The sequence below is a fragment of the Xenopus tropicalis genome, chromosome 6 (genome assembly GCF_000004195.4).
Source record: "Xenopus tropicalis strain Nigerian chromosome 6, UCB_Xtro_10.0, whole genome shotgun sequence".
In the NCBI taxonomy this organism is placed as follows: Eukaryota; Metazoa; Chordata; class Amphibia; order Anura; family Pipidae; genus Xenopus; species Xenopus tropicalis.
Genome location: NC_030682.2, coordinates 94748817 through 94765152, shown reverse-complemented (window position 1 = coordinate 94765152; position 16336 = coordinate 94748817). Strand labels below are relative to the sequence as shown.

The following is a 16336-nucleotide window of genomic DNA, read 5'->3' as shown; positions in this document are numbered from 1 at the left end:
TTGTCATGGCTCCAGTCCTTAAGAAGGATATTAATGAGCTGGAGAGAGTGCAGAGACGTGCAACTAAACTGGTTAAGGGGATGGAAGATTTAAACTATGAGGTGAGACTGTCGAGGTTGGGGTTGTTTTCTCTGGAAAAGAGGCGCTTGCGAGGGGACATGATTACTCTGTACAAGTACATTAGAGGGGATTATAGGCAGTTGGGGGATGTTCTTTTTTCCCATAAAAACAATCAACGCACCAGAGGTCACCCCTTTAGATTAGAGGAACGGAGCTTCCATTTGAAGCAGCGTAGGTGGTTTTTCACGGTGAGGGCAGTGAGGTTATGGAATGCCCTTCCTAGTGATGTGGTAATGGCAGATTCTGTTAATGCCTTTAAGAGGGGCCTGGATGAGTTCTTGATCAATCAGAATATCCAAGGCTATTGTGATACTAATATCTACAGTTAGTACTAGTGGTTGTATTTATAGTTTATGTATGTGAGTATAGATTGGTAGGTGTGGGTTAGGTGTGCTGGGTTTACTTGGATGGGTTGAACTTGATGGACACAGGTCTTTTTTCAACCCTATGTAACTATGTAACTATGTAACTATGTTGGAAGACCCAGCCATGACCCATCTTTAATGCTCTGACTGAGAGAAGGAGGTTGTTGCTTAAAATCTCACAATACATTTGTAGATTGTAAGCTCTTTTGGGCAGGGCCCTCTTCACCTCTTGTATCGGTTATTGATTGCTTTATATGTTACTCTGTATGTCCAATGTATGAAACCCACTTTTTGCACAGCGCTGCGGAATATGTTGGTGCTTTATAAATAAATGTTAATAATAATAATAATAATACATGGCCCCATTCATCCTCTCCTTAATACAGTGCTGTTGTCCTGTCCCCTTCACAGAAAAGCACCCCCAAAGCATGATGTTACCACCCCCATGCTTCACAGTAGGGATGCAACTCATCCTTATATTTCCTCCAAACACGGCGAGTGAAGTTTAGACCAAAATGTTCTACTTTGGTCTCATCTGACCACATGACTTTCTTCCATGCCTCCTCTGGATCATCCAGATAGTCATTGGAAAACTTCAGCCAGGCCTGGACATGTGATGACTTGAGCAGGGAACCTTTCGTGCAATGCATGATTTGAAACCATGACGGCGTAGTGTTTTACCGACAGTGACCTTTGAAACTGTGGTCCCAGCTCTCTTCATGTCATTGACCAGCTCCTCTCTTGTAGTTCTGGGCTGATTCCTCACCTTTCTTATCATCAGTGATACCCCAGGAGGTGAGATCTTGCATGGAGCCCCAGTTCTAGGGAGACTGACAGTCGTCTTTAGCCTCTTCCATTTTCTAACAATTGCTCCAACAGTTGATCTATTTTCACCAAGCTGCTTGGCAATTGCCCCGTAGCCCTTTCCAGCCTTGTGGAGGTCCACAATTTTGTCTCTGGTGTCTCTTGACAGCACTATGTTCTTGCCCATGGTAGTAGTTGGAGTCTGACTGATTGTGAGGTGGACAGGTGTCTTTAAAAGGCTCAGACAGGTGCTACTAATTTAGAGTAATTAGTGGAGTAGAGGTGGACTTTTTAAAGGCAGAGTAACAGGTCTTTGAGAGCCAGAATTCTTGCTGATTGCCAGGTGTTCAAATACTTATGTGCAGCAGTGCAATACAAAGACATTCTTTAAAAATCATACAATGTGATTTCCTGATTTTTTTTTAAATGCTGTCTCTCACAGTGGGAATGCACCTACAATGTGAATTTCAGACCCCTCCATGATTTCTAAGTGGGAGAACTTGCAAAATCACAGGGTGTTTAAATACTTATGTTCCTCACTGTAAAGATACCTTGTTTTCAGCAGAGTATATATATATATATATATATATATATATATATATATATATATATATATATATATATATATATATATAAATATATTACAAGGGTACCTTGCTTTTAGTGATGTCCAATCTATAATATGGAGACACCTTTCTTTTGGTATTCCAGCCACATAATGATACCCTGCTGTTTGCTGTTCCCAATACATTATATAAGGGCACCTTGATTTGCACAACTCCAGGCACAAAAGTGTATATAACTATACCTTGCCTTTTTTTTTTTTTAGTAAAATTCTATTTTTCAAATTAGATGCATAGATTGAATTGGAGCTTTAATTGTGTTAAACACATTTATTATTATAAGAGAAACCAAAGAATTAAACAAAATAAAAATGTTTGTTTGGTTTTTTTTTTAAAGAGAAACCAAAGAACCTTTTTTCTTTTAGGACCTTTTATCCTGAAAGCTTGGGACCTTAGGTGTTTTCCAGATAAGGGATCTTTCTGTAATTTGGATCTCCAAACCTTAAGATTACTAAAAAATGATTCAAGCATTAAATAAACCCAATAGGATTGTTTTGCCTCCAATTAGGATTCATTATAGCTCAGATGGGATCAAGTACAAGGTACTGTTTTATTATTACAAAGAAAAGGGAAATCATTTTTAAAAGTTAGAATTATTTGCTTAAAATGGAGTCTATGGGGATGGCCTTCCTGTAAAATAGATCCCATACCTGTAACTGATGGCCCTGCTGTATGGAAAAACACTTGCCTCCAAATAAAACAAGTTTACAGGTAATATGCAAACTGACCATGTATAACTGATTTTATTAATTTTAATAAATTGTAAATAAATCCTCTACCACAAGCAATAGGTCCCAGGGAAAAGAGACCAATACATTTCCATAACTGGCTATCATTTTTCTGTATGAATCTGTTAAAGTGAGCATTAGACATCAATATGTTACAAGCTGTAACAGAGAAAATAGCCAGAAAAAGGTGGGAAGAAATCCTTCCTTACATTTTTTATCCCCATCGTTCACCATCTGCAGGCACTTTCTGCAATTAAATTAAGGAGCTAATTTATCAACATTCAAATTTAATTTTTTGTGACAAAAATCATTACATTTCTAACTAGGGCTTTCAAAACTCGAATGTTCCATATTTATTAAGCAGAAAATTTTAAAAACTTCCATGTAAAACTTTGGCATCTAAAAGCGGGCAAGTTCATGTTCTAGGCAAAATATAAGCAATTTATTTTCAATTCGAGTTTTTAAAATAATTTTGAAAGTTTGTATATCCATTGAAAATGGTGAGAATACAAATTCAATGCATTTTGCTTTTTATTAGATTATTTTAGATTAAAATTTTGTCATTAAATAGGAAACATTCAAGCTTGGTAACATTTTAAGGTGAAGTTGAAAAAAAAAACTTTGAATGTTGATAAATTTAAAGTATTGTATTAAGGAGCAATGACAAAGAAGCAATAGTTTAGTCCCTGAATGCTCAACAGGCATAGCGCAGTCCCTAAATCTCAATAAAGGACATAGTTCAGTATAGGTGTTGGCATTTGTGAAAAAGAGACCCTATACACTGAGGCATTGGAGCTTGAATTCTATTTCGTAGCTATGCTATGGGAACATTTTCAATAAATAACCCAAAGCCAGTTTCTGAAACTCTAGATGCAGATTTTGATAATGGAAGAAAGGTTAAGAGATCATGACCTTGTCAGAGACAGAAGGTGAGGCTGAGGCCTGAAGCTAACTCACAGCCACTCTGGGACAGAACAGAAGGGGCTCATATAGAAATCAAGTTAAAGTATCTCCTGTAACAATTCTACGTCTCAGGCCATCTATCTGTTTTACCTCTGAGAAGAAATACATGGCTTTGGAATTCTATGGGGATTGAAGCTTCAAGGAGTGACAAAAGAATACAAGTAGAAGCCTGATAAGCCAATGTTCAAGACTGGAAACTGCAAATGTGTGAAAAATTACAAATGGGAACATCAGATTACAAAATAAACAGGATTTACTGATAGTTCTGTAAAGTCTGCAGCTGCCTCCCACGGATGTTTATCCTATTATAAATAAAAATTCATCTTGCAGCTACTCCATTGAAAGCACACTGCTATATGTTATAGTGAGTATGAAACAGTATTTCAGGTTCATGCATTGTTTACCAGTATTTGCCGACAAACGCATTATAAACAGCTATACTTGGTTGGGGGGAAAAAAGAACACCCTTAAGGATAATAAACAAGATCTCTTATGAAATGATGAGAACAGAGTACGCCTATCAGTCCCAGCAAGTATGGACTTTCTGGCAAGATCATAACTCTAGGCTGATTCCATAGTGTCAACAAACCCATTAGATTATTAGAGCAATCAATGGTCCCTGATTTAAATCTGATCAATTCATGTGTCTGTACTGTTAAAGAGGCCTTTAGGCTATACTTACAATTGACTCCTACTGGCTCTGACAGAGGCCACTGGAACTGTGTATCAGACACTCTCTGTACCTTAGCCATTGTATTTTGTGTACATTTGTCTCAAGCTTATTCCAACAAAATGTGTGTGTGTGTTTATTATAACACTCTAACACTCATTAGAGGGCAGAACAACATCCTATCAATTTAGCTTTTCTTTCCCTAGATTGACAATCTTCTGCAACGGGGTTTACTTACACACCTGAACCAACTATAAAAAACTTCCAGTGATCCACTTGATTTCTTCAAGTTCTATTGGGGTATGCACATTTTGAAGGAATGGTCTGCACTGTTGCACATACTTCTCTGAGTTTCCACAATGGCATAACTGTAATTAGGTTCATTCTGGGCTTTGCCTTAAAGAGGTACACAAAAAACTTGACTTCTGAAAAAGAAGTGTGTCATTCCCAACCAACAAATCTTCCCATACACCCCCACCGATACCAGTGCAGAATCTATTACACTGTACTCCAAACAACACTTAGGGTGATTGCACAAGGGATATGTTGACGCCCATGATGAATCTGCACTACCATAGAAGTCAAAATGTCCCTTGTTTCCTTCCCACCAGCAATAATGTAAATATATGGTGGGAAGACATACACATTGCATCCTGTTTTCAAAATAGGCCAAAGTTGCCTAGTCAGGAAACTTTGGGCTTCTTTGCACTACATAAGTGTTCTCATGGGCAATTTACATTAGTGCTGGTGGGAAGGAAACTAGGGACATTTTATCATCCACAGCAGCATGTTTTGCCCATGTGCCTTTACCCTAAAACTGTGTGTGTGAGTCCTGTTACTATATCAGCAAAATCTCTGTACTCTTCCAGTATTAACTATGGCACACAATTACATTAGTGGAACTGAAGGGTTTGCATCTGCACTTGCTTGTGCGTACTGCCCAAAACGGCAGTCGTACATTCTAGTAGCCACCTTGATGACATTAGTTCTTTTAACAAAGTTTCTATGTATCCCAGTCCAACTGAAAATCTCAGTTAAGCAATGCATGAGATTGTTATCTAAGCTTCAGAATAATGAACACTGTGTTTATATTTCCCAACTAGGTGGTTTTAATGCATAAAATGTCTCTTTTGCAAGCTACTTAGCAAATGACTGAAGCATTATAGACTCATTTCAGTGATAAATGCTCCACAACGAGGAAGAATACTATTTACCCCTTGCAGGTGTCAGATGCAGGCAATATACAAAGCTACAAAAAAGGACAGAGCACAACATTATTATAGGTGCTACAGCACCACTTTTTCCATAAAAGAATGTGTAAATTATGTAACTCAACACATTACGCAGACTGCAGTAAAAAGCATAAAGGACACTGCCACACTGAACGGTTGCTATATATAATTCATCCAGCTGGCCTGGGCTTTGTAAGAGTGTTGGTGGCTGTGTACATTGGAATGACTGCCTTTAATTAAGCATGATGCAGCAAATGGAAAGCCCCAGGGAGTCTGAGGACTGGATATGTAGGACTGCGTGATTTACAGAGACATGCTACTTTTTTTCCCACACAAGCCATCTCAAAGAATACAAATATCCAAAGAGCCAATGATTTACAACGGCATTATCTGGACATTCGCTAGAAATACATTTTCCTTCATATGTTTGTCTTCCCTATTAGCTTCCAACAATTGAGCGTCTTCTGTTCTCCACATCTACACAACCATCCAGCAAGTAATTACATTTCCAAGTAATTAAAACAAATTACTCATTTTTGTTTCCTAATCTAATCAGTGCATGCTTATATTGTTATTTTCAAAGAGCTCTGCAGACAACATGAGCACATCAATACTGTTATTACCCTAACACAATTATCATTGATATTAATTTTATCCCAACATGTTGCAATGTAAGACTGCCATACACTGGAGCTGAACCGGCAAACATATCACTGCTAAAATGATGTATAATGGGTGGGTTCAAGATCTGCCCTCCTGCTGTGGACAAGTATCAGGCAAGGGGATCCCTGTACTAGAAAGCTGGGCAAGTAGCATATAGTTATAAAACATGCATTTTAAGTGATGGCTATAGTTCTAGCTATTCAAAATAACAAGCGTTTATGCTAAATTATTTCTGCCTATAATCCATAAAGATATTGTTTGAAAATCAGTCATTCTCTTGTCCAAAACAACTGGTTTATATGCAGTGGCCTCATATCTAAAGCTGGATTAACAGCAAAAAAAACATGCTTCATTCCCAATTTGGACACTCATATAGTGGATCAAGATTGGCTAATGCATTCAAGTATTGCAGATTATTAAAGAAGAATATCTCAAGGCTAGTCAAGGCTAGGCTATTCTGCTTCACTTTTTTTCATGGGACAAGTCAATATTCCAGAAATGCAAAAGAAAGCAACCAACAAAAAAGGGATGTGGTTACTGCAAAATGTGGCCATGACTAGGGATGTAGCGAACCTCAAAAAAAAAGGTCGCGGACGCATTCGCGAACTTACACCAAAAAGTGTGAATATTTGCAAACTTTGCGAACCCCATAGACTTCAATGGGAAGGCGAACTTTAAAACCTAGAAAAGCCATTTCTGGCCAGAAAACTGATTTTAAAGTTGTTTAAAGGGTGCCTCGACCTGGACAGTGGCATGCAGGAGGGGGATCAAGGGCAAAAATTTCTCTGAAAAATACTTTGTTGACACAGCGTTGCATAAAACCGCAAAGGCAGCTGGCAGACCAAGTGGAAATACGCGGCGTTTTTTGCTTTTTCGCACTATTAGCACCATGGAAACGGGATTTGCTGAAAAACGCCATGTGTGGCTTGTGCGGCGTTTTTAGGCCGAGAAAACGCCACGCGAACCCAAATTGCGAACATACGCGAAAAGTTCATGAACTTCTGAACTTGCAAACACCCGATGTTTGCCGGCGAACAGTTCGCTACATCTCTAGCCATGACTGAAGATCAGGAATGAGCTCTGGACAGATCAAAGGACTATGACTGACAAGGACTGCATTTAAAAATTAACAGTTTTCGGAGATATTTTTAGGTTTTTAAGTTGTTTAGTTGAGTCTTTTAAGTTTACTGCTTAAGCATATCCTCAAGAGAGTTAGAATTTGATTTTGGACTTTTTAATATACTTAAAAAAAGAAAATTAAGCACACATAAAACCTATAAAGAGGAGATATGTGTGTCTTAAGGCACTTACTCACTGAGCTCTGCTAAGCTCTTCATTGGTGCAAATTTCCTAATGCAGAAGGACAATGAGGTTTAGCATACTAAGCTATGCAAAAACTATTTGGGGAAGAAACGGGAAGCCACACCTCACAAACTAGCTAGCACAATCATCAGACCTAAACCCTATCATATGTCTGTGAGCAGAGCTTCTCCATAATGTCAAAGAAAAATGCCATACAAACCAGTTGCACCTCTAGGAAGAGCTACAGATGGTGTGAGTTGAAAATTCCACATAAAAAAATTCAAAACCTGACAGCTAAAATGCCAAAGGTCTGCAAAGCTGGGAATGCTGCAAATGGAGGATTCTTTTACAAATGTAAGAGTTTGATGAATAGATCAGCTATGATATAAAAGAATATTATTACATTGTCAATATACTGACTATTATTTCTGCCAATTTCATTTGCAAATAGTAGTATCAATTTCTATAAAAAACAAACATTTCTAGCTGACACCAAACTTTTGCTTTTGTGTGACCCATAACAAGCTTTTAACAGTGGAGGCAGCTAACATCAGTAATCGGTACTAAGTAAGTGGCTTTATTTTCCCACCTCACCTTAAATTTAAGAATTCAGGGTAGGGCAAACCAAGGATAAATAGGTTCTACTACGAGAGAAAATGTAGTTTGTGTTTGCTCTCCAGCATAAACGACAATGTGGTCTTCAGGTGTGTTTTCTTATGCAATTGAATATTGCCATAATTTGCAGTAAAAATAAAATACAAAGTTGACATATTTTGGGCAAATGCAAATTTTAAATATTCTAAGCTCCTATTTATTAGAGTATGGAACTGGTTTATTTAATGCTTTTATTGTCTGAAGCATAAAACAGTTGGCTCAGAAGAAAGGTGCAGTGAACAACACAACAAACCCAACCTTGCACATCTGGATAATTATATTTAAAATAACATGTCACATGCTAATATACATTAATGCTTTAAATTAGTTTAGAATTCCTAACAGATCAGTGCAGCATTTGAATCTTAGTCAAGAAACAAATGTTTTCCAAGCATATGTTTAAGACATGTCAATATTTTTGCCTGATAAGTTACTGTAAAAATATGGGCTTTTTTTTTGTTCTTGTAGATGCTAATTTCTTCTGCATCAACATTTGACAAATACCAGGAAATGAAACACTGTAGAGAAGAAATACAACTCGGCTTTGACAAATCTGGACCAAGATAATAAGACATGTCAAAAGAGATAGTAGAAAAAAAACAAAAACAGAAAGATAGGAGAAGCTTCTATTGGAAAACATGCAGAGAATTAATGGCTCCACTTGTGGTTATAACACTCTCGCATTTCTGACTCTGCACCTAAAATGAACAATAATTCAACTTACTAATCTAACTGGAAGCATTTAGACCCTAATGAAAACCAGGTCTGGCAGAGACTGTAAAATCATGTAGAGCAGTAGATATGCATGTTTCATTGCAGTTTGCAAAACCCAGATCCCTCTCAGGATGTATTAGATGTCAGCGGAGGAAGCATGAAATATGAATTTTATTGGAGGAGTGGGGAGATCAATTTTTTTTTACATGTCCCACCAATTTATATCCTTATCTGCACTCATCTAGACTTCTCATGGGAGCCAGCTGTAAAAATGCATGAGATACCAAATGAGAAATAAAACGACGCACAGATGAATGAATGCTTCCATTTAATCAGATGTTTCACACTGCATTTAAAGTGGGCAGACAGTCCAGGCTTTAAAATGGAACATTACATTAAAAGTTTACTTTTACCACAGCTACAGTTTTTTCTCTAAAGGCCATTATTCTTGCAAACATCATCCTTAGTAATGTGTTTATGATATAGATGCCCTGTAAGTCACATGGGCCCTCCAGGCCTTGCTTCTGACCTACTGTAAAGCCAGTTATATATGCCGGCCCTGTAAATCTGCAAGATAAAGGGATTATTATTATACACCCACAGAATGCACTGTACCTTTGCTCTCAGGTTTATAATGTGGTCACTAGCAGCTACATATTCCCTTGGGTAAATAATACTGATTAATTAATGGCTGATACGATTTTAATGATTTAGCTTAGTGCATCAGAGGCTTTGGCATTTTAAATTTTTGATGATAAATTCCCTTTAAACATTTTAAGAATTTCTAACAGCTCTAAATACACACTGCTAGCAAAAGGAAGACATCATCTTAAAGTGCTCAATTTAAAATGCCTCTAGTGGTCTGTCACTATTCATTAGTAAACAATTTAACCACAATATTTTGCATATGGAGCCTTTTCACCAAACAGATATATATAGGGGAGGAAGTGTTTAGTATAGTAGTAGATATATATAGTATATGTGTGTACACATGCTAGTAATGTTCTCATCTGTTGCAAGCTCTGCTTTATTTCTAAGAGATGTAACTTGATCCATGGAATAAGCCCAGTTGGCCTTTTGGAATTCCCACTTTGAGGCAAAACAGAGATTTCAGATGGTTTCCACTTAGGTTTGAGCTTAATGTACACAAATCTTTCTTCCCCTAGCCACAAGCCATTGCTCATTGCCCCACCCATATGTCCAGTTTCACTATACCTTTATTGATTCTTCTAAATGCATATTTAGCTCTGCTCGTGCTCTTGTCTGTTTGTGATTACCTCCTCACTTGTTTTTTAGGTTTTGGGTCATATTTTTAACGATACCCCACCTTGTGGTTGAATGACCCATAATCATTCAAGTCTATTTGTCCTTACTCCTAAACCAAATGCCTGTGGTTAGTTTTTTTATCTGAAGCTGGCCACACCTCCTCAACATATAATTCAAAGCCCCAGGGCAAAGAATGTTATGGTGCATAGATAACACATTTTCCCCTTAATTAATATTAACTTGCATCAAATTCCTCAGGGCATCATTAAAGCAAAACCAGCTTGCTTGAGAAATTAGGTTTTGACTACTTAGTCAAAAGGTTGAAGGTGCACCAGTAGAAGGACTGGATTCCCATTAAAAATGAGTAGGTGGGAAGCAGGCAGAAAAGTGATAACAGAATATTACTTTTATCTATGGGAATCACATCTTCCAGCAAAAAAAAAAAAAAAAGATTTCATTTTTACGTTTGTCCTTGAGTGTAACTGTACCTGTACCTGAAGTAACTTTAGTATGTAATTGTGTTGGCCTCATGGAAAATAAAATGGTCACAAGTTGGTGGAGTGCTGTTGGTTCACAGCCAAAGAACTTTCAAGCTGGCTGTTTAGTCAGATGGACCCCTGCTTGCTTCTATAGAGGTTAGTTGCTCTGTAAGCTAATTCACCGGGGCAAGCAGGTCTTCAGATCTCTTACATATCCTCTCTGAACAGAAATATTTCACTTACTGTCAAATACATTTATTCATGTCATAGTAGTGTTCAATCCTGTGCTCCAAAGTCCCCCACCCAATGAAAACCACAGACCTGCTTTAAACTCTTGGCAGCTAGTTAGCCTTAAATAATTGTCAGCCGAACCCTACTTCACAACTAATGAGCAAATCAAAAGAGGAAAAAAAAGCCTTTCCACAAATACAATTAACCTTTCAGTCCCATTTCCTAGCTCACCTGCAAGTATTTAGAGGCACACAACATGTGTGCAATAAAACAGACCAGGAGAATACTTTTTGGCAGCTGTAAAAGGCCTCCACATGGCAGATAAGTTATAATTTATTAAAAGGCTCTAAAACAAACATCAAAAGGGAAAGATCTTTGCAGTCACATTCAAATCCACATTGCCTAATGACTAATTTGTAAAGGAGTGTGTAAGTCTTCACAAGTGAAGCCAAAATCATTTGAGGATACTTTGATAGAATGCCACAAAGGATATGAACATAGGAGGCAGCAGGAGCAGCAAATGGCCACATTCCATTAAAAGCACTAATAAAAGAATAATGGAATTTCCATATGCGCAGGAATAAAACCCTGCACTACAGAGAACAATATAGAGAAAAGACAGGTATTAAAATGTGTGTGGTTCCTTCATCATGAATCACTATTAATCTGTCACAATGCTGCCCCAAAACCAAGTAAGGTTTTTCTTTTAAATTTAACTGGAAATAGAATTACACAGAACTTTACCTCATTGTTTGATAATGAACACTGTTTGAATAATACATATTTGAAACCCATTCTTTACCTTTTAACATTTCTAAACTTCCCTCCAGCCTTGAGATACTCATGCATTCTAAGCCAAACTAAAAAACCAGTGTATCAATACCTCACAGATCAGGGGCATTTTGTCTCCGTGCTGCCCCAGAACACTTTTGTTGTATCAGAGGGGGCCACATCGCTAGTGAAGTGCAATTGTGCTCTCTGCACTAGAATGGCCAAATTTCTTATGTAAAAATCTGAATTTCAGCTCTCCAGGGAAGCTGGCAGAGTTTCTCGCCTCATGGCAGCAGCACCCCTAGAGCAGATAGCTACATTGGATAAGTCAGAAGCTACAATTAAGCTACAATAGTATAAATGACCAGTGTTGCTTTGGTCTTATACAGTGGCTTGCAAAAGTATTCGGCCCCCTTGAACTTTTCCACATTTTGTCACATTACAGCCACAAACATGAATCAATTTTATTGGAATTCCACGTGAAAGACCAATACAAAGTGGTGTACACGTGAGAAGTGGAACAAAAATCATACATGATTCCAAACATTTTTTACAAATAAATAACTGCAAAGTGGGGTGTGCGTCATAATTCAGCCCCCTGAGTCAATACTTTGTAGAACCACCTTTTGCTGCAATTACAGCTGCCAGTCTTTTAGGGTATGTCTCTACCAGCTTTGCACATCTAGAGACTGAAATCCTTGCCCATTCTTCTTTGCAAAACAGCTCCAGCTCAGTCAGATTAGATGGACAGCGTTTGTGAACAGCAGTTTTCAGATCTTGACACAGATTCTCCATTGGATTTAGATCTGGACTTTGACTGGGCCATTCTAACACATGGATATGTTTTGTTTTAAACCATTCCATTGTTGCCCTGGCTTTATGTTTAGGATCGTTGTCCTGCTGGAAGGTGAACATCCGCCCCAGTCTCAAGTCTTTTGCAGACTCCAAGAGGTTTTCTTCCAAGATTGCCCTGTATTTGGCTCCATCCATCTTCCCATCAACTCTGAGCAGCTTCCCTGTCCCTGCTGAAGAGAAGCACCCCCAGAGCATGATGCTGCCACCACCATATTTGACAGTGGGGATAGTGTGTTCAGAGTGGTGTGCAGTGTTAGTTTTCCGCCACACATAGCGTTTTGCATTTTGGCCAAAAAGTTCCATTTTGGTCTCATCTGACCAGAGCACCTTCTTCCACATGTTTGCTGTGTCCCCCACATGGCTTGTGGCAAACTGCAAATGAGACTTCTCATGGTTTTCTGTTAACAATGGCTTTCTTCTTGCCACTCTTCCATAAAGGCCAACTTTGTGCAGTGCACGACTAATAGTTGTCCTATGGACAGATTCCCCCACCTGAGCTGTAGATCTCTGCAGCTCGTCCAGAGTCACCATGGGCCTCTTGGCTGCATTTCTGATCAGCGCTCTCCTTGTTCGGCCTGTGAGTTTAGGTGGACGGCCTTGTCTTGGTGGGTTTACAGTTGTGCCATTTTCCTTCGCTTGAACAGTGCTCCGTGGGATGTTCAAGGCTTTGGAAATCTTTTTGTAGCCTAAGCCTGCTTTAAATTTCTCAATAACTTTATCCCTGACTTGTCTGGTGTGTTCTTTGGACTTTATGGTGTTGTTGCTTCCAATATTCTCTTAGACAACCTCTGAGGCCGTCACAGAGCAGCTGTATTTGTACTGACATTAGATTACACACAGGTGCACTCTATTTAGTCATTAGCACTCATCAGGCAATGTTTATGGGCAACTGACTGCACTCAGACCAAAGGGGGCTGAATAATTATGCACACCCCACTTTGCAGTTATTTATTTGTAAAAAATGTTTGGAATCATGTATGATTTTCGTTCCACTTCTCACGTGTACACCACTTTGTATTGGTCTTTCACGTGGAATTCCAATAAAATTGATTCATGTTTGTGGCTGTAATGTGACAAAATGTGGAAAAGTTCAAGGGGGCCGAATACTTTTGCAAGCCACTGTATGCTGTACTGTATCTACCTACTTGATTCTGTTCAATTAAAACTACATTGTTCTAACTCACCGAGCCTCTCTAAAATAGCAATATCTATATTATATAAGAATGTATGAAACAAATTAACCCCTTTGAGAACAGCTTAATTTAAAAACAACTTGCAGATTTCTTACCTTGTGATCATAGGGACTGTATGAATGGAAGAGTTGGGACAGCTCCTTGGTCCTTTGCTTTTTCTGCAAATACAAGAAAACCATATAGTTATTATGCATATTTAAAATCAGAACACTACACGTAAAGGTGGCCATTAAAGCTGCTGATTTGGGTCCTTCAGACCTATACGGTAGCTTAGGTGTGCATATTGGGTGAAGATGTGCTCCGATTTTGTGTATGGCTGCCTTAACACAAATATTACCACGTAATTCTGTCTGATTCCAAATAGACCCTTACAATACTGGATTTATCCTCTGGATGAGAAAGTAATTTTGACACAGAGCTAACTTTGTGTAGGTTGCAATGTGGTATAACTAGGATGCTTGAGTATTTCAATCAGCCGTCTTCTGATGTGATGGGAATGTGCTGTGTTGTAATGAGTATCCTCATCCAGAGCCAAGAGATTCGGGAAGATGGCGTCACAGCTCCTTCCCTAGTGCTATAGTTGATCAACGATCCAAGGATGTTTGCTGTTAGTACCAGAATACTAATCCTTTTTAACCTATTTTACTGTTCCATTACCTGTACATTTTGTACATACCACAAACTGGATCCTAATTCTAATTAGCAATGGTCTAGTGATGCCATCGAGCACTGCCCCCAACAGAACCCCATACATTTTTTAAATGATGTGCAAGGTACTAGGGGCTTATTCATGCGCTATGTAATAAAAATAAAAAAAAAAATAAGGTGAAGCAGGTGCAGTAACCCATAGCAACCAATCAGCAGGTAGAATTTACTAGTCATCCGTTTAAACGCAGACATCTAATTAGTAGCTATAGGTTACTGCTCCAGGGCAAACTTAGTACCTTTTATTAAATATAGAAGTACATCTATGAGACATTCACTCAATGCTTACCTTAAATGTTTACAAAACACACAGTAAAACTAGCCCTGAGGAACTAGGATTCAAAAAGATGACTTCTGTCACACAGGATTTTGATTCTTTCATGGAATTGGGAATAACATGTACCCAGAGCTCTAAACTAGTCTCTCCCAAGGAAAATTGGAAATAAATGCACATTCAGGGAAGAAACAACCTGTAGCTGTCATGCTATACAACGGATGTGCTGTTTGCACATCAGATAAGACATTTATTAAACTATTCTGGTGATAAAAAAGGTATAATCCCAATATGAACAGTACATATGTGGGAGCAGATATACTAAAACTCTAACATTTATCATTTTTTTATTTTAACATTGGAATAAACTCATTTCCACGAATGTCTGGCTTTTACTAAAAAATCTGAAATGAAAAGCCTATGTGGAAAAATTTGCAGAAAAGTCGCAAAAAATCTACAATTTTCATCTTTCCACATGCAAACTGCAACTTTTTCGAATTGTCCCACAAAAAACACAGTGTCAAAAATCTGAAACCTCTAAAGTTTCAAAGCAAAGAAGGCTTCTCCGGAGGAGAGACATCTGCCATTGACTTCTACATTAACTCAGCAGGTTTTAGCTGGCAAATTGTGAGATTTGGATTTTTAGCAATTGTGACACAACTGCCTATGACTAAGTTCAGGAAGGGTACGAAGCACGTAAGGCGGCACTTAGTGGGGTCTGTATATGTTTATATGTAACATGGATATTGAAATAAAAATGTGATTTTTCCTTTCAAATTTTTTGTGCTGAGTTTGGGATATGTCTTTGATATGGATGTTTGATTTGCCCTTTAATCTGGGGCTGTATACTTCTGACTTTGGCCCTTTTTGACTGGTCATACAGGATCTCTATTATTAATTGATTGTCCCTTATATTTGAAATCCATTACATTAAAGGACAAGAACTGGGGATGAGACACAACTGTACAAATGTTAAAGACAGACAGGATACCAACACTTATATTATGCACATATCTCTTAGATGGCTTTTTAAACTGTAGCAGCAAACAAAACTAGTGCATTCTGTCAGCACCGCACAATGGAGCAGAAAAAGCAGCAAAGCAACAAAAGCGGAGTGAGAGCTTCAGAGGCAGAGCTTGGAGTGACCTTGAGCAACTCTGCCATGACAATGCAGTGCATTGCGCTCCAACAATAGAGATGAGTGGAGCACCGTGCTGATAGAAACTCCTTTAATTTCTCTTCTGCATGTGACATTGTGGCTGGTAGAGAAAGGAACCACAGCAGGCATCCTTAATTTGGAAGCAGGGTGCTGTCAAGTTTCAGACACTTTTCCTCTTTATTAGGTCAGAGTAGGTACATTTTAGATTTAGAAGTTGCAAGAGAGCATAGAAACAATGCAAGGCTGATAGCACTTGACCACAGCCTGAGATAATAGTGAACATCTAATTATCCCCGTTTCTACAGAGGTGGTCTTGGCAGACTGAATAATAGTGGCTTCAAAATAACACAAAGCATTTCTGGTCCAAAAAAACCCCATGCTTGATGCAGTACAGCACAAAAGCCTACACCATTACAGGCAGTAGACAGATGGACCCAAGCCACTATTTAATTTCCTAGTCCCCATTAATGTTAAAGAAAGAGGAATGCTCAAAGTAAACCCTGCCCATATACGAAAGACCGTATTTTCTTAGATTCAAAAGTAAATGTTGGCATAGCTAAGATGT

General features: G+C 38.3%; 1 protein-coding gene across 3 annotated transcripts in view; it reads right to left on the bottom strand.

The window, feature by feature from the left end:
* Window positions 1-16336, bottom strand: part of cdkal1 (CDK5 regulatory subunit associated protein 1-like 1) — a 477082-nt gene that overhangs the window by 108447 nt on the left and 352299 nt on the right. For all 3 annotated transcript variants that reach the window (XM_012964438.3, XM_012964437.3, NM_203863.1), the window contains 1 exon segment: window positions 13729-13791. In XM_012964438.3, coding sequence (XP_012819892.1) covers window positions 13729-13791 — 63 coding nt within the window.